The sequence below is a fragment of the Podarcis erhardii genome (assembly GCF_964252035.2).
Source record: "Podarcis erhardii genome assembly, chromosome: 3".
NCBI lineage: Eukaryota > Metazoa > Chordata > Lepidosauria > Squamata > Lacertidae > Podarcis > Podarcis erhardii.
In genome coordinates, this window is record NC_138507.1 from 111,978,320 (window position 1) to 111,997,388 (window position 19,069).

General features: G+C 50.0%; 1 protein-coding gene across 1 annotated transcript; it reads left to right on the forward strand.

Annotated features, from left to right (window-relative positions):
- Nucleotides 1-11,597: 11,597 nt before the first annotated feature.
- On the forward strand, nt 11,598-18,069 carry LOC309337786 (toll-like receptor 2). Its single transcript, XM_081854633.1, has 2 exons — nt 11,598-11,719; nt 15,574-18,069. The coding sequence occupies exons 1-2, from the start codon at nt 11,712-11,714 to the stop codon at nt 18,056-18,058; spliced, it is 2,493 nt and encodes an 830-aa protein (XP_081710759.1). The 5' UTR covers nt 11,598-11,711; the 3' UTR covers nt 18,059-18,069.
- The last annotated feature ends 1,000 nt before the right edge of the window (nt 18,070-19,069 follow it).

Genomic DNA, 19,069 nt, shown 5'->3' on the forward strand with positions numbered 1-19,069 from the left:
GCAGAAGAGTTTCCCAGCGGCCTCTATCAAATCATGTAGCCTACTGTGACATTCCTTCACTTGGCAGAGGAACGCAAACTCTGCACCTCTCCGCCTGCCATCTGACAAGGTGGGGGAGCTGTTGGCATAGGAAGGGAATGGGGGTGGTTGTTATTTTTTTGTCCTGTTAAAACACAGACTCATCCTCACACACATCAGAACACCTGTTGCAGCCTCTCTGCTTGTTTCAGGAAATGCCCAGTGTCACAGCCACCCAGGTGGGTCCCAGCTCACGAGAGACCTTACTCCGTTGTAGTTTACTTACAGGAAAAGTTTATTGAAGATAATTGCTTCTTTCACAGTTCAGCATTGTGGCTGTACGTCTGTCACGTTAGACCGCCGAAGTCCCCCTCTGACTCCTCCCCTCCTCCACACCAACTTAATAGCCTGGCTCTAGACCACCTCTTCCTCTCCTTTCTTTTCCGCAGGGTCTTTCTGCCCCCCTGGGTTCTCTCTTTCCGGGATTCGCCTGAGGCTGAATCCTCTGCCGCCTCCTGCCCCCTCCTTCTGGCTTTGGGGCCGGGCTCCTCCTCTGAGCTTTCCCCACTTCCGCGCGCCTCTATGTTTGAACTTGGCGCGCGTACTTTGCTTTTGACCTTTCCTTCGTCCTCTATACTGCCCCCTGTTCCACTCTCTACCCTTTCCGGCTGAACACCTTGCTCCAACCCCCTCTCTCTGTTTTCTCCTGTTCCTCCTCCCTCCGAGAGGCTGACAACTCCACCCCCTTTACTCCGTTCCGGCTGAGACCCCTCTGACAGCGTCTGTGCTTCACTGGGCTTTCTCCCCTCCTTCCCTGACTTTTCACAGCTTCTCTCTTCTCCTGCTTTTCGCCTGATCATGCTAGCTCCCTTTTGGGAATCCTCTGACTCACTGCTTAGGCTCATAGATTCCCTTCGAATTCCGTCATCTTCTTCCTCGTCTCTCTCTCCCTCCTCCCACTCGCTTTCCGTCTCCTCTGCCATCTCCTCACTTCTCCCAGAAACCCTGACATCCATCCCCCCCTCGAAGCCCCCCCTTCCCCCCTCCCGGTCGCTGGGTGCAGGTTGAGGGAAATGTGGTTCTTCCTGGGTCGGTTCAGGATACCGGGTGTCCACGTCAATCTCCTCCTCTGGCAGCTCCGTATACGTGTGTTCGAACTCGGGTTCCCCCCCTGAAGGCATCACAGTCTCTTCCTCCCTCACTGCTTCTCCTGGCGCTGCCTGCCAAGGACCTATCATCCACCTCTGACTCCATACCTCCCTTGGCTGATCCACCCACCAATAAGGGTTTGTCTCTCCCCCCCCCAGGCGGGGATCCCTGGTCGGGCTTGTTTTGGGCGTAGAGCCCTCGGGCGAGGAGAAACCCCCGAACGTGCTGCCCGACAAAGTGGGCGTGAAAAGCCAATCATCAAAATACTCCTCGGGCATGGGTTTGTGCGGAAAAATTGCATGAAACTCCTCCTTCAACAGGGGTTCGTCCAAAGCGTAACCCGGCACCCAGCTATTTGCAGAGACTGGAGTGCCTTCCCTGGCGAGAAAATATTCAACTCCCTCCTCCCCCCATCGTGAATCCAGTATCTCTGTGACCTCATTAAGAGGTTCTGGTCTTGGCGACTCCCCTCTCTCAGGCGCCCTTCTACGTGGCTCTGGAGGTGCTCCTGACTCTTGAAACCTGTGTGGGGCTTTGTAGGGAGTGAGCACCGACCTATGAAAGACCGGGTGCACCCTGGAGCCCTCCGGAAGGGCTAGGCGAAAAGCCACCGGATTGATCTTAGCCTCAACTTGATATGGTCCTAGCTGCCTGTGTTCTAACTTCTTTTTGGCCAACGACCTGGCCGGCATCGCGTGGGCTGCTAACCATACCCAGTCCCCAACCTGAATGTCTTCCCCCGCCCTTCTGTGTTTGTCGGCTTGCACCTTATACGCCTGCTTTGCCAGCTCCAAATGTCTCCGCAGCTCCTCGTGCACCCCTTGCAACTCTGCTGCAAACTGGTCGGCACTTTGAGGTCCCCCCCCTTCAGGTGCTGTAAAGCTCGGGAAGGTTCTGGGATGACGTCCATAGTTCGCGAAGAAAGGCGTCACCCCGGTGGATGCGTGCTTCGTGTTGTTGTAGGCGAACTCAGCCATCGGCAGGTAGTCCACCCACGCCGCGGGTCGCTGGTTGGCGTAACACCGTAGGTACTGCTGCATGATCGCGTTGACCCTCTCCGCTTGACCGTTGGTCTGTGGATGCCTCGCCGACGTCAGGTTGATCTTGACGTGCAAGATACCCAGAAGCTTCCGCCAGAAAGTGGAAACAAATTGGCGCCCTCTGTCGGACAAGACGGACTGCGGTAGTCCATGCACTCTGAAGACGTGATCGATGAAGAGCCTTGCGGTCTGTTCTGCCGTCGCCACCTTGGCACAAGGAATGAAGTGCGCCATCTTGGTGAACAAGTCCACAACCACTAACACCGCCGTCTTACCTCTGGAGCTGGGCAGGTCTGTAACAAAGTCCAACGCTACCCTCTCCCACGGTTGCTGCGGTGTCTCCAGCGGTTCTAACAATCCCGCCTGCTTCTGATGCACTGGTTTGGACCTCTGGCAGATATCGCACCTGGCTACGTAGTCCGCCACCTCTCCTCTCATCTGGGGCCACCAAAAGTCCCTTGCCACCAACTCCATCGTCTTCTCTTTGCCGAAATGGCCCGCACTCGGGGCATCGTGCAATTGTTGCAAAACCGTGGCGCGAAGCTCGTCGGTGGGCACGTAAAGGGCGCCCTTGCGAGTCAAAAGTCCATCCTGCAACTGAAACTCATTGTTGTCAGGCGACCCTCTGCGGAGCTCCTCCATCTTGGATTGTGCAAACTGATCCTCTTGCAGCGCGCGTCGCACCGCGTCCAGGTCGACTGCGATGGTAGCGCACGTCCACGCCTGCGGTGCGAAAATGTACTTCGCTGCGATTGGAGCTACTTCCTCCAGGTATTGAGGCTTTCGGGACAGCGCGTCTGCTATAACATTGGAGTCTCCAGGGATGTATTCTATTTTGAAATCGAAATCCGCAAAGAATTCCGCCCAGCGCATGTGTCGTTGGGTTTGCAATTTAGCCGTCCGCCAATACTCCAAGTTCTTGTGATCCGTGCGGACCTGCACCGTGTGCTTGGCTCCTATCAAGAAGTGTCGCCACGCTTTGAAAGCTGCATGAATGGCCAACAACTCCCTGTCCCATATGGTGTAGTTGCGCTCCGTCTTGCTGAGCTTCCGGGAGTAGAATGCACCCGGTCTCCAGTTGCCTTGCGAATCCTCTTGCAAGAGGACGGCCCCAACTGCTCTGTCTGATGCATCTGTCTCTACCCGCATGGGCCTGCCAGGATTCACGTGCAGCAGCTGCTCCTCGGAGGCGAAAAGGCTTTTAAGCTTCCGAAAGGATCGCTCTGCTTGTTCGGTCCAGACGAACTTCTTCTTCTTGGAACTGAGGGTGTCAGTGATTGCCGCCGTCGCGTTTGCAAAACCTTTAATAAACTTGCGATAAAAATTGGCAAAGCCGATGAACCTCTGGACCTCCTTCCGATTTCGAGGGCTTTTCCAGTCCAACAGCGCTTGGACTTTAGTCTTGTCCATGGCCAGTCCCTCGTCGGACAGCTTGTAGCCAAGGAAATCTACCTCTCTTACATCAAACTGGCACTTCTCCAACTTGGCGTACAGCCTGTGTTCCTTCAGCCTCTGCAGAACTTCCTTCACGTCCTTATCGTGATCCTCTGGCGATTCCGAGAAAATCAGGATATCGTCGAGAAAACAGACACACTTCTTGTAGAGGAGACCTGCCAGGACGTGATGCATGAATGCTTGGAAAACATGGCTGCCATTTTGTAGACCGAAGGGCATAACTCTGTATTCGTACGTGCCCAAAGGAGTGAACATGGCCGTCTTCCACTCGTCGCCCTTCCTGATGCGGATGAGGTTGTAAGCTCCACGTAAATCCAGCTTGGTAAAAATCTTCCCCCTCCTGACTGTAGCCAAAAGGTCGTCAATTTTGGGCATGGGGAAGGCCTTGGGCTTAGTTAGTCTGTTTATGAACCGGTAGTCCACAATGAGCCTCTTCTGGGGCGTGTCTTTCTTTTTCACAAAGAAAACAGGACTGCCTCCCGCTGCTTTAGATTCCTGGATGAATCCGCGCTTGAGGTTGTGTTCTATGAACTCCCGAAGCTCTTGCAGCTCGTCTTCCGACATGGAGTACAGCTTGGCAGTTGGCAACTGCGCGCCTGGCACTAAGTCAATCGCGCAGTCGTAAGGTCTGTGAGGCGGCAATTTGTCCGCTTCCTTTTCGCAGAAAACCTCCAAGAACTCCGCGTACTTGTGAGGAACCGCTTGCACCATACTCAGATGCAGCTGCTGTTCGGCTTCTCCTCCTTGATCGGTTTGGATGCAATTCTGGGCGCAATACGATGAACAAAAGGTGATCTGCCTCTGGTACCAAGCAACCGCGGGACTGTGCCTGTCCAGCCAACTCATGCCCAACACGATGGGCGTGTCCGATAAGTGGGTGACATTGAAACTAATAAGCTCTCGATGGTCTCCAATTTGCATCATCATGGGAGGGGTTTGCTGCACCACTTGCCCCCCCAGCAACTTCCTGCCGTCTACCGTGACCACGTTCAGAGGCGTCGTTGCAGGCAGGAGCGCTATGTTATGCTGCTTGACGAACTGTAATCCCACGAAATCGGCGTTGCTTCCCGAATCGATGGTTGTTGGAACCTCGAGAAGTCGCCCATCAGGCAGCTGGAGTGTTGCTGTGAGTAAAACTGCTGGTTTGGGAGGTAAAGGGTCCATGCGCTGCAAGGATGCTGGGGACTTCTCTACAGATCCGCCTGGCTGAGCCCCAGTAGCTCTGCTTCCAGCCAGGCACTGCAGTTTCCCTGAAGCTGCTCCTCTGATTGCACCTCTGCTGTCACAGTTGCTAGTGCTGCAGTGTGCTTCTGGAGCCTCTGGGGGCACTCTTTCGCCATATGGTGTGCACTGTCGCAGATGTAACACTTCCTGGTCCCTCTAGGAGGCTTCGCTTTGGCTGCAGCAGGGATGGGGCTCTGGGATGGCTTTTGAGCCCTAGCACCACCAATCTCCATTGGCTCTTCGCCTTCCTTCCCCATTGGTGAGGGGTGCGCACGGCTGAAATCCCTGTGCACAAAAGGGAGAGCTTTTGCTTGCGCGCGCGCTTGGGGCCCCCCCTCCTCGTGCCACGGACGTCCCTCCTGTCGAATTCCTATAGCCAAAGCCCGTTGCACCACGTCTTCCAGGGTCTGGGGTCTGTCCCCCCTTGCGATCTCATCCTTGACGGAGGGGCTCAATCCCTCCCAAAAAAGATCCCTGACCGGTAGACTGTCCTTCGGCCAATCTAAGGCGGTGAGCAATGCAAAAAATTTAGAATGATATTGGCGTACAGTGGCTCTCCCCTGCCTCAGCCCGTGCATCTGCCGGCGCGCAATGTCCTTATCCACAGAGGATTGAAAACAAGCATCCATTGCCTTGATAAACGCATCTGCATTGCGACGGGCTGGTCCATCTTCGCGCCACAGATTGCGTAGCCAAGCCCTGGCCTCCCCATGCAGGTGCGAAACAATAAATCCCACTCTCTCCTCCTCATCTCTAAAATCATGACGGAGTAAATGCAGTGCATACACGACATCTGCCCTGAAGTTGGGATAGTCTTGCAAGTTGCCATTAAAATGCGAAACTAGGGCACCCCCCCTCCTTCCAAGCGCAATGCCCTCCGCTCTGGAGCCCGGGGTCCCCGCCTTGTCCGCATTTTCCCACCTTGCTTGCAAATCCTGGCAGGCTTTCTCCAAGTCAGCATTCTTCTTCTGCGAAGCAATGACTGCCGTTGTGAGAGTGGTAATCTGATCCCGGAGTGCAGCCAGCTGTTCCTCAGCACTCATGGCTGCCCCGTTCGTGAGCTTCGCAAAAAAAAATTTTTGCTTTCAGAGGGAGGGGGACTTTCTGTCACAGCCACCCAGGTGGGTCCCAGCTCACGAGAGACCTTACTCCGTTGTAGTTTACTTACAGGAAAAGTTTATTGAAGATAATTGCTTCTTTCACAGTTCAGCATTGTGGCTGTACGTCTGTCACGTTAGACCGCCGAAGTCCCCCTCTGACTCCTCCCCTCCTCCACACCAACTTAATAGCCTGGCTCTAGACCACCTCTTCCTCTCCTTTCTTTTCCGCAGGGTCTTTCTGCCCCCCTGGGTTCTCTCTTTCCGGGATTCGCCTGAGGCTGAATCCTCTGCCGCCTCCTGCCCCCTCCTTCTGGCTTTGGGGCCGGGCTCCTCCTCTGAGCTTTCCCCACTTCCGCGCGCCTCTATGTTTGAACTTGGCGCGCGTACTTTGCTTTTGACCTTTCCTTCGTCCTCTATACTGCCCCCTGTTCCACTCTCTACCCTTTCCGGCTGAACACCTTGCTCCAACCCCCTCTCTCTGTTTTCTCCTGTTCCTCCTCCCTCCGAGAGGCTGACAACTCCACCCCCTTTACTCCGTTCCGGCTGAGACCCCTCTGACAGCGTCTGTGCTTCACTGGGCTTTCTCCCCTCCTTCCCTGACTTTTCACAGCTTCTCTCTTCTCCTGCTTTTCGCCTGATCATGCTAGCTCCCTTTTGGGAATCCTCTGACTCACTGCTTAGGCTCATAGATTCCCTTCGAATTCCGTCATCTTCTTCCTCGTCTCTCTCTCCCTCCTCCCACTCGCTTTCCGTCTCCTCTGCCATCTCCTCACTTCTCCCAGAAACCCTGACACCCAGCTTCAGAAAAAGTGCTCCTTCAGGGTTGGGTTTCCTGAACTCTGCCGTTAAGGTGCACTGATGTCTTTCAACTCAAAATGGGAAAGCACCCAGCTCAGCGGGGAGGGTAAGAGACCTCCAAGCAGAGCCGGGTTCCTTCCCAACTGGAGCAAATGAGCCACAGTGCTGGTCAACCTGCCATCGCCAGCGCTCTGCGGTTGGAAGTACGTGTGTGGGCTTTGAAACGAAAGCAAGCTACCCTGGAGCTTATATCTTGGGCCCAAAGGCAGGGAGAGTGTTAAACTTGTTCCGTTCAGCCATTGAGCAGCGCAATTTGCCAGAGGATGCTCACCTCAGATGACACGTACCTGGCAACGCCTGTCCTCTTAAGGTCAGCTTCCTCCCCATCTTGAGCTATCGGGGAAGTACAGTGGTGCCCCGCAAGACGAATGCCTCGCAAGACGAAAAACTCGCTAGACGAAAGAGTTTTCTGTTTTTTGAGGTGCTTCACAAGACAAATTTCCCTATGGGCTTGCTTCGCAAGATGAAACGTCTTGCGAGTTCTTGCAAGTTTGTTTCCTTTTTCTTTAAGCCGTTAATAGCCGCTAAGCTGCTAATAGCCATGCTTCGCAAGACGAAAAAAACCGCAAGACGAAGAGACTCGTGGAACGGATTAATTTCGTCTTGCAAGGCACCACTGTACCTGTAAGTCTGCTTGCTTCCCTTCAGTCTTGTCAAACCACCAAGCGGGTGAGCCTCTCTGTTCTCCAAACATTGACTGACTGGGAGGTGGGCCTGTGTGTGGAGCTCTGGGTCCCTGCGATTTTTTTTTGTTTTGTTTTTAAATAGCAATATTGGGTTCTCCTGCCCTGTCCCTTTGTCTGCTTTGTCACCCAATACACCTGCATGCAGAGTAGATGCCCTGTTCCTAAAAGAGGTGGGGAGATGAACGGTGTTGAGCATTCCTTGCAATGTGGACTGATCACCCACACAGACCTTTGCTGGGAGGGTGCTGTGTGATGAGTGGAGAGCCTGTAGCCCTCTGGGTGCTGTTGGAGTATTATACCTCTCCCAGCATCCCTTTTGCTTCACGTTGGGCAAAAGATTCCTGTATTACAGGGGTTTGGACCCTTCTGGTCCCTTCCAACTCCACAGTTCTGTGATTCTACCCCATGCCTTGGTGTGCTAGCTCACCAAAGCCTGCCACCATCAATAAACGTCTGCAGAGTGTCGTCTCTCAGCAAGAATTCTACCACTGCCTAAGCAGACCTTGAATCGCTTAACAAATAGGAACAGCTTCTTAGGTAGAGCATGAGAAGAAGAAGAGTTTGGATTTGATATCCCGCTTTATCACTACCCGAAGGAGTCTCAAAGCGGCTAACATTCTCCTTTCCCTTCCTCCCCCACAACAAACACTCTGCGAGGTGAGTGAGGCTGAGAGACTTCAAAGAAGTGTGACTAGCCCAAGGTCACCCAGCAGCTGCATGTGGAGGAGCGGGGAAGCGAACCTGGTTCCCCAGATTACGAGACCACCGCTATTAACCACTACACTACACTGGCTACAATGAGATGATGATGATGATGATTATTATTATTTATACCCCACCCATCTGGCTGGGTTTCCCCAGCCACTCTGGGCAGCTTCCAACTCAATATTAAAATACAGTAATGCATCAAACATTAAAAGCTTCCCTAAACAGGGCTGCCTTCAGATGTCTTCTAAAAGTCTGGTAGTTGTTTTTCTCTTTGACATCTGGTGGGACGGTGTTCCACAGTGTGGGTGCCACCACCGAGAAGGCCCTCTGCCTGGTTTCCTGTAACTTGGCTTCTCGCAGGGAGGGAACCGCCAGAAGGCGCTCAGCGCTGGACCTCAGTGTCCAGGAAGAATGATGGGGGTAGAGACGCTCCTTCAGGTATACTTGGCAGAGGCCGTTTAGGGCTTTAAAGGTCAGCACCAACACTTTGAATTGTGCTCGGAAACGTACTGGAGCCAAAGTAGGTCTTTCAAGACCGGTGTTATGTGGTCTTGGTGGCTGCTCCCAGACACTTAATCTCGGGGGTTGGGGGGTTCAAGCCCCATGTGGGGTGAAGAATTCCTGCATTGCAGGGTTGGACTAGAGGACCCCCATGGTCCCAGCTGATTCTACGAAAGGTGCTGCTCTCTAGAGCAATTCCTTCATTGATGTGGCAGCTATCTGCTAGCGTACCTCTGCACCCAGGAAACCCACCTCAAACAAAATGGCTTTTTCTAAAGAAAACAACTCCCCAAGTCTTCACACACTTACCTTAGGAGAGGTGGCTAAAAGTTTGGCATTAGCTTATGAGGCTGTCGTAGGCAGAACAGCTCTGTGCAGGCAAGGAACCCAATGTCTGCACCAAAGTCCTAGGCCTCAAGCCTGTTCAAGTACAATAATAATGTTCACAACACATATTGGGTCTCTTACAGTTCATCATGCAAACTTGAATTTCCCACTTTATAAGACTTTCCCTCACACCCACACCTATGATGTATGAAAGGAACATCCATATGATTCAGCATCAGTTTAATGGTGATGGTATTCTGGGACAAATCGAGCTTTGCTACAGTCGTATTGCACCATTACTTCTGTGGGATGGTGGGACCACAAACTTCCCGGTGCCTGCAGATAAGTGCTTGAGGGAACCTGCTACTCGGAGAAACCACTTCCTTAAAAGATGTCTCCATCACAAGTGGGCTTAAATAGAAACACATGACTTGAGGGATGATGCAAGCGATATCTCATAACCTTTAACTGGGTTCTAGCAAAAAGGTTACTGTTGATAAGAACCCTTGAAACCCCATGGAGATGGTGGAAGAGCTGCCTAGGGAAACTCTTGGAACTACAAACCAACTGCATCATAACAGCAGCAGTGCTGCTATAACAAAGCCCAAAATCCATGATTTTATGTGTGCACAAATGTTGATTAAATTGGTGGAAAAGATGCACTTGATGAGGCTCGTCTCCCTGGGCTGGATCCAACTTAAATAATTCTACTGGCATGTACCAGTACGAGGGCTCCTGCTAGCACAATGGAGCTCCCACCACCACCCACATCCCCAAATCGACTTGGGGAGGGGGGGGGTCAAGAGAACCAGAACAATGTGCAAGGAGGAAGTGAGACCAGGCACACCAAGTTGTTTGCATTGACAGAACATTTTCTTTTAGAGCAGGGTTTCCCAAACTTGGGTCTCCAGCTGCTTGGGGGACTACAGTTCCCATCATCCCTGACCACTGCTAGCTAGAGATGATGGGAGTTGTGGTCCAAAAACAACTGGAGACCCAAGCTTGGGAAGCCCTGTTTTACAGCGATGTTGCGTTCCTCCCATAATCTGTATTTGGAAAGGGCTGTAGCTCAGTGGTAGAGTATCTGTCTTGTCTGCAGAAGATCCCAGATTTGGTACTTGGCGTCTCCAGGTAGAGCAGGGAGAAATTGCTACCTGAAACCCTGGAGAGTCACTTGTCAGCGTAAACATCCATGAACTGGAGGAGGTCTGATTCGGTGTTTTTGCAGGGGTTGTTCAGGACCATTTGCAGGGGAAATAATTGGATGGGAACGTGACCTTCCAGATGTTGGTCTCCAGATCCCATCAGCCTCAGCTAGCACAGTTAATGATCAGAGAAGATGGGAAGGGAACATCTGGGATGCTACTGGCCTTCCCTCTCGCATTTCCATTTGCTCGGGGGCTAAGAACATACGAAGAGTCCTGCTGGCTCAGGCTGAACCTACTACTCCATCATCGTGTTCTCACAATAGCCAGCCATAGGTCTATAAGCCGCCCCCAAGCAACACCTGAACACAACAGCACTCTTCCCCACTTTTTTAACACGGCAACTGGGAATTCAGAGACTTCTGTTTCCAACAGGTAGATGATCACTGTCAGGGATGGTAGCCACAGACTGAGCAGTAGCAGTAGCTACTCCTATGCCATAAGCTGTCCTGTAATATCACACATGAGCTTTAACTACTGATGAAGCCCAGGACGGCGAAACAAGGCCAATATTCCGGAAATCCTTGTCTTAGACTTTGTGAAAGGATTTTGAGGAACTGTAACAACCTTTCATGTGGATGGGTTGGACTTTATGAACAGACAGGTGGAATGGACACCATTACACAGATGGACCTTATGCATGAACTGACTAGAGAATGATCTGATCCACTGGGTCTTCTGCTTTGTCCGGTTGTTGAACTTTATGAGTTACATCTGTTGAAATTTACAATTTGATACTATGAATAGTCTATCTTATTTATCTAAGAACACAGCCGGTTACGTCTCATGTGTTTACTGACTGAGCAGTAGCAGTGATTTTTTCCCCGGGGGGCTAGGTACTCAAAGGTACGCAGTACTGACACCTCTTTTTCCCCTATAAGAAAAGCCCTGAGCAGTAGGGTCACTGTCTTCCAGTTACACGAGCCTCCAAGGTTGTTTTCTGCTGCTCCAGAGAAGCGGACACAGAGCAATGGTTCCAAACTACAAGAAAGAAGATTCCACCTAAACATTAGGAAGAACTTCCTGGCAGTAAGAGCTGTTCGACAGTGGAATTTGCTGCCAAGGAGTGTGGTGGAGTCTCCTTCTTTGGAGGTCTTTAAGCAGAGGCTTGACAACCATATGTCAGGAGTGCTCTGATGGTGATTCCTGCTTGGCAGGGGGTTGGACTCGATGGCCCTTGTGGTCTCTTCCAACTCTATGATTCTATGATTCTATGATTCATCCTTAGGGACTCTCCGCTCTATATTCGGACTTCCTTGTTTATGACATAAAACTCTTTTCCTGTGTCATGGCCACACACTTCCTCCTTAGCCGAGAGAATCTGTGCTGGATGAAGTGATGGGCTAGAGCTCAGCAAAGGCAAATCTCAGCGGGGCTGCAGTTGGATCTGCAGGAGCAGGCTGCTTCCAAGTGTAGATTTCCACTTTCACAACAAAGAGAATGAACAGGTAAGTGCTCTACAGGACAAGGAGTGGCCGGGGCAACCCAACAAGATGGGCGGGCTATAAATAATAACATGATTATTGATTCAGGTAGGTAGCCGTGTTGGTCTGACACAGTCAAAATAGAATAGAATAAAAAAATAGTCCAGTAGCATCCTAGGGACCAATAAAGTTTGTTCTGGGTATAATCTTTCATGTGCATGCACACTTCTTCAGATACACTGAAACAGAAGTCGCCAAACCATGGGTAGGCAAACTAAGGCCTGGGGGCTGGATGAGGCCCAATCGCTTTCTCAATCTGGCCCACAGACGGTCCAGGAATCAGCATGTTTTTACATGAGTAGGATGTGTCCTTTTACTTAAAATGCATCTCTGGGTTATTTGTGGGGCCTGCCCGGTGTTTTTACATGAGTAGAATGCGTGGTTTTATTTAAAATGCATCTCTGGGTTATTTGTGGGGCATAGGAATTCATTCGTGTGTTTTTTTTTCAAAATATAGTCCGGCCCCCCTCGAGGTCTGAGGGACAGTGGACTGGCCCCCTGCTGAAAAAGTTTGTTGACCCCTACACCAGACCCTAGTGGGAGGATAGGGTGGGGTTTTTCTCAGAAGGGTACTGAGAGATGGGTGATACGCTAAAGCTATTTTTGGTCATCTGCATACCATCCCTTGCTTTTTCCTGTTGGACTAATTGCAGTCCTTAACAGTCGTCAACAGGTTTACCATACCCATTGAGTCAATCACCCATTCCCACCACCCTTCTGAGAAAAACCCCACCCTACCCTCTCACTAAATATAAGGGTCTGGTGACTTCTGTTTCAGTGTATCTGAAGAAGTGTGCATGCACACAAAAGCTTATACCCAGAACAAACTTAGTTGGTCTCTAAGGTGCTACTGGACAATTTATTCTTATTCTTTATTATTCAAAGTTGGAGGATGGTTGTGAGATGTGGTTGTGAGATCTGTCCCTGTCTTGCCATCTTTCTTTGTTGCATATTTCTCTGTCTTTCCTTTCCCTGGCGCAGGGGTGGTTAGCCTGGGGCCGATTGTTTTGGACCATAGGAGCCAACACCTAGGGGCAGGGGTCTCTTTGGTCTCCTAATAAAATATTTGAGGGGGCTGCCCCCCGAAAAGTTGGTGGGCATTGCCATTCAAATTGTGTGTGCGCGCCATGTCATGTGATTGATTTTCCGGGGCAGAGCTTACCTGTGTTGGACTTTCCAACTCCTGGCCAATGGGATGAGAAGAGTTGGAACCAAACAAAGGACCACAAGCTCTCCATCCTGGCCCTTGTGGATACCAAAGAAGGCTTCAGCAGCAGTTGCTTCACCCTTAATATTGACTGTAGAGACAGACCCTGCCTCCATCAACTGGTGAGGGTGTCAGGATAGGACCTGGGAGACCAGGGTTGAAATCCCCACTTGACTATGGAGCTCACTGGGTGAACTTCGGCCAGCCACTGCCTCTAGGCCTAACCTAACTCACAGCTGTTGGGGGAAGGGAATGAGGACAGAGGAGGAACATACATGGCACTTTTTGCTCCTTGGAGAAACAGTTGGGATAGAAACACAATGGCATAAATACATTTTGGGGCCTAAAGGTAAAGGTAAAGGTAAAGGGACCCCTGACCATTAGGTCCAGTCATGGCCGACTCTGGGGTTGTGTCGCTCCTCTCGCTTTATTGGCCGAGGGAGCCAGCATACAGCTTCCGGGTCATGTGTCCAGCATGACTAAGCCGCTTCTGGCGAACCAGAGCAGCGCACGGAAACGCCGTTTACCTTCCCGCCGGAGCGGTACCTATTTATCTACTTGCACTTTGATGTGCTTTCAAACTGCTAGGTTGGCAGGAGCAGGGACCGAGCAACGGGAGCTCACCCCGTCGCGCGGATTCGAACTGCCACCCTTCTGATTGGCAAGCCCTAGGCTCTGTGGTTTAACCCACAGCACCACCCACGTCCCACATTTTGGAGCCTAGTGGATTGCAAATTTCTTCACGTGTCATATGACATTTGCAGCAGCTACCAACGTGTCAGGGGAAGATATGGAGAGCTGCAATCTGGTCATGTGTTAGGAGTGTCCAGCAAGTCAAATTCAACAGGCTATATATAGATTTTAGAAAATCCACTGATTCTACATCGGCTGACCTTAAAAACAACCTTTTCCTGTAGCAGCAGTGCTAATAGGTGCCAGTACTCACCATGAAGTTGTTATAGTAACTGCCACTCTTTTTAACAACCACAAAAAAGGTGCCAGTACTGTGCTGTTGGGAATGCGGGTGGCGCTGTGGGTAAAACCTCAGCGCCTAGGACTTGCCGATCGCATGGTCGGCGGTTCGAATCCCCGCGGCAGGGTGCACTCCCGTCGTTCGGTCCCAGTGCCTGCCAACCTAGCAGTTCAAAAGCACCCCGGGTGCAAGTAGATAAATAGGGACCGCTTACCAGCAGGAAGGTAAATGGCGTTCCATGTGCTGCGCTGGCTTGCCAGATGCAGCTTGTCACGCTGGCCACGTGACCCGGAAGTGTCTGCAGACAGCGCTGGCTCCCGGCCTCTAGAGTGAGATGAGCACACAACCCTAGAGTCTGTCAAGACTGGCCCGTACGGGCAAGGGTACCTTTACCTTTTTTACTGTGCTCTTGAGTACCCCCTCCAGGGGGGAGCACTGAGTGACAGTATCCTACAAGTAAAAATGTGGGCTTAGATTCTTTACCTTTGTTCTGCCAGTGAAAAGCAGGACAGGAGAGCTCTTTGCCTCACAGCTTGTTTATAGGGTTCCCAGAGACATCTGGTGGGCCGCCGTGGGAAGCAAACACAGACCCTCTGTGTCCCTGTTTTCCAGGGGCAGTCCCAGATTGACAGAAGCCATCCCAGTTTCTGATTTCATCCCAGGATGATCCCCCAAAAGATTTCCTTAGGTAAAGGTAAAGGGACCCCTGACCATTAGGTCCAGTCGTGACCGACTCTGGGGTTGCGGCGCTCATCTCGCTTTATTGGCCGAGGGAGCCGGCGTACAGCTTCCGGGTCATGTGTCCAGCATGACTAAGCCGCTTCTGGCAAACCAGAAATACATTCGGGGGCCTAAAGGAAAAGGTAACGCACGGAAACACCGTTTACCTTCCCGCCGGAGTGGTACCTATTTATCTACTTGCACTTTGACGTGCTTTGGAACTGCTAGGTTGGCAGGAGCAGGGACCGAGCAACGGGAGCTCACCATCACGGGGATTCGAACCGCCGACCTTCTGATAGGCAAGTCCTAGGCTCTGTGGTTTAACCCACAGCGCCACCCGTGTCCCGTTAAGATTTCCTTAGGACGTCCCTATTATCATCGGATAAATGTTGGTGGGTATGGAGTTATCCGACACCCGAACCAAGGAGATAATAAACTTTACAACCTTTAGAAGACATCAGAAGGCAGCCCTGTGTAGGGAATTTTTTTTAAAAAAATTATTGTTTTCTTATGTTCTTACATATGTTGGAAGCTGCTCAGAGTGGTTGGGGCAACTCTTATCAGATGGGTGGGGTTTAATCATAATTAATTAATTATAGTTGAACAGAACATCCCTATTTTCATTCAATAAATGTTCAAGGGTATGCAAACAAGGTGTGGCCCAATTCTTTTACATTTGTTGTACATTACTAACTGCTTTGAGAGGAAGGGCTAAACAGGATAAAAATACTATTATTTCTATCACATTTACCCCCTTATAATTTTTAGTTTAATTTCCCATAATTAAATGTTATTCCCAATGTGAGGAATTGTGCAAATGTATCTAAAACTACACTTTGCACAGAATAAAGAACAATCAAACTTTTAATAAAATAAAATATTAGATCATAACACTGATTGTTGTTTCCTCTTCTCCAGGATGGGAATCATTACCAGAATACTGTATTTCTGTATTTCTATTCTTTTCTGCGATGGAGAAGGTGGATTTCAGCTTCCAGACAAGGTCTATGTCTCCAAACCCTCCGATAATTACTCTGCATTTCACTCTGAATTACAAACTCCAACAAGAAGCCATAACTTCTCACTCAGCTTTCTGAAAAAAATTGCAGGAAGGAAAGCAGAAGGCCCCAGTATTCAAGGTTTAGTTCCTCAAAGCAATCAGAGTTTCAAAGTTTTACTTAACAGCCCACCACAAGAAGTGCCACTCCCTAAGTTCTCACAGATGAATGAAATGGTGACTTCTCCACAAACTGACCCATCCTTATGGGGCACCGTGGGGTCTCCTTTTCCAGCAGAGAAGCACAAAGGACCTAGTAGTCTTCTAAATGTCCATTCGATACTAAAAAGGACTGTTCTGGGTTATGAAAGACAAGATGAATCTGGAACAGTATTTCCACCTCCTGCGCTGAGGATGTCTGCAGGTTGTGGCAATCCAGTGGGTGGGATGTTTGATCTATCTGACAGAAACCTGTCTGAGGAAGATCTGAGGAGGGAAATGGATCCTAGGCATTGCAACACAACGTTGGGAAAGGTTGTAGAGGTGAATGCCAGTCACAACAATCTGCAAATGGATTTAGGGACCCTGCTTTCACTGCTCCTGAAAATGAAGAATGTTCAGTCCATCGACGTGAGTTACAACAGCATAACTGTATCAGGTGGGCTTGTACCCAACAGGTGTGACTTAAAGCACAGCGAGCTGTTGTTCTTAAATCTCAGCCACAACCCTCTTACCACTTTGAAAAGCATCTGCCTCCCTTCGAGTCTCAAAGGTCTTGATTTGTCCTTCACACACATTAACCAAATACCACGTGAGTTTGCCAGAACTTACTTTCATATAGAAGAGATGGATGTTAAAGGAAACCATTTTATATACAATCCTGAAACGCTGACATCTCTCTTCAAGTCTATACCAGAAACCAGAATGGAAAGCATGACGATTGTCAATTTTCCACAACGCAGCCCCATCGAAGGCCTCCCCGTGGAAGGGAGGCGTCTCGTAATGTCAAACTGCTCCATCGTAGAACTTCCAGAATGGTTTGCAAACACCATGAGAAAGCTTCTCTTTCTAGACCTGAGCAACAACCCCATGCACGGTTTTCCCCAGCCGCCAACTTCATTGCAGAACCTAGATTTAAGCAACAGTAACATCCAAGAGATAGCTAATCTTAACATTTTCCCTAATTTGACAGTGCTTAAGATTCCAAGCAATAAAATAAAGGATCTTCCACCTGCGTATCTTCCAGACTCCTTAAAAGAACTGGATATCAGTAAGAATCAGATACCCGTGTTCCATTTATGCAGGGCTCCACAAGAGCTGGAATTCCTTAATGTTTCTAGAAACCTCATAACGCATCTGAATCTAAACCATTCTCACCACCTCACCAGCCTCGATGCAAGCCACAATTTAATTACAGAACTGCAGGACCGCACGGGAGTATTTCTGCCGGAACTCAAATATCTGAATCTGTCAGGAAACAAGATCTCTTTTTTGCAGCCGGGGTCTCTCCCCGAATCTTTGCTCGAGTTGGACATAAGCAACAATGCCATCACCATTATTATGGAAGAGACCTTTGGCCGGTTGACGAACCTGAACGTCTTAACCCTTCAAGGGAAACATTTCTTCTGCAACTGTGACTTGTATTGGTTTGCGAACACGTACCTTGCGAGCCGGCAGCTGCAGATAAATGGCCAAGAGGAGCTTTTGTGCAGCTTTCCCCTCAAGAAACGGGGCCTTTCGGTTGAAAGCAGCAACTTAACGATGCTGCGTTGTTCTCTGGGACTTCAAATGGCAATTACGGCTTGTGTGGCCGTCTTGGCAATGTCCCTCTTAACAGGCCTTTGCTGGCGTTTTGACGGCATCTGGTACATTAAGATGGGATGGTACTGGTGCATGGCGAAAAGGAAACAATACAAGAGGCCAGAACACAAAGCGTATGATGCATTTATCTCATACAGCGAAAACGATGCCCTGTGGGCTAAAGAGACCCTGCTGGAAAAACTGGAAGCCCTCGAGTTTCGAGTATGCTACCACGAGAGAGACTTCACGCCAGGGCACCCGGTTGTTAGGAACATTTTCCACTGCATTGAGAACAGCCACAAAGTTCTCTTTGTGCTGTCGCCCAGCTTTGTCAACAGTTGCTGGTGCCAGTATGAGCTGTTCTTTGCTGAACATCGGGTCCTTAGCGAAAACGAGGACTCTCTCATTATGGTTGTACTGGAAGACCTGCCGCCCAACAGCATCCCGCAGAAATTCAGCAAGCTCCGGAAGCTGCTGAGAAGGAAAACCTACTTGAAGTGGAGCCCAGAGGAACACAAACAAAAGCTCTTCTGGAGCCAGCTGACCGCTGTTCTGAAAATGACAAACGAGCCGATGGCTTTGACAGAGGAAAATGGGCTGTGCTAGGAAGCAGAGGAGGCATATGGGAAATTGAGGGTGTATGCATGAGGAACGCAAACATTTCTGGACTGGTGCACGCTGAGATGTTGGCTTTGGGCTGTTGCTAAGAAAAAGACTTGATCAAATACTGTCAAATGGGAGCCAAGTGTTTAAACATTTGGTTATGTTACCGGAATTTATGGAAAGGTTTTTTCTTGGGGGGGGGGGTGCCTATCCTGTGGACATCATACAGACACACACACCGACTACCAAAACCAACACAATCACTCCTGCAAATGGGGGGAAATTTAGAAAGCCATATAAAATTGCTCCTGTATAGGATTTGCGCCATTCCAACTTTGTTCTGCTCGGGAAGGAAATGGCTACCAAGTGGGGCAGGGGCAGCCATAATCCCTGAACCCCGAGACCAGGTACTCAGCAGTCTCCTTGCCAAGGTGATAATTGCTGGCATCCTGGCCCCTGGGTGCCAGACAGGTAGCCATTCCAGAAACAATAGAAAACCCAACCTCAGTTTATTAGGAGCTTGGTCAAGACAAAGGGGTGTGCTTACCATAACGTGGGTGCACTCTTCCCACCTTAGATCAAATCTATGCTGTCAGGTGCCATAAGAAAGCTGCAGAGATAGCGCAGGATAGTACGCACCCCGGAAATGATCTCTTTCAGCTTCTGTCTTCTGGAAGAAGGTATAGGGTTATAAAGACCAGGACTAGCCGCCTAAGAAACAGTTTCTACCCAAATGCAATTCTGGTTCTAAACACAGCATAAGGAGTCTCTATATTGTATTTTAAAATGGGGTTTCAGAGTTTTTAGGAGTTTTTGAATGTCTTATGTAGATTTTTCAATTTCATTGTTCTGTATGGGACAATGACAATAAAGATATCGTATCGTATCGTATCGTAACTTGACCGGGAGAACAGTAACGTGTACATACTCGACTTAATGGGTGTGAAGTGGAAGTCAAGGGAGGCGTTATGTACTAAGCTTGGATCCTAGAACAATAGGCAGGTAGGATCCTAG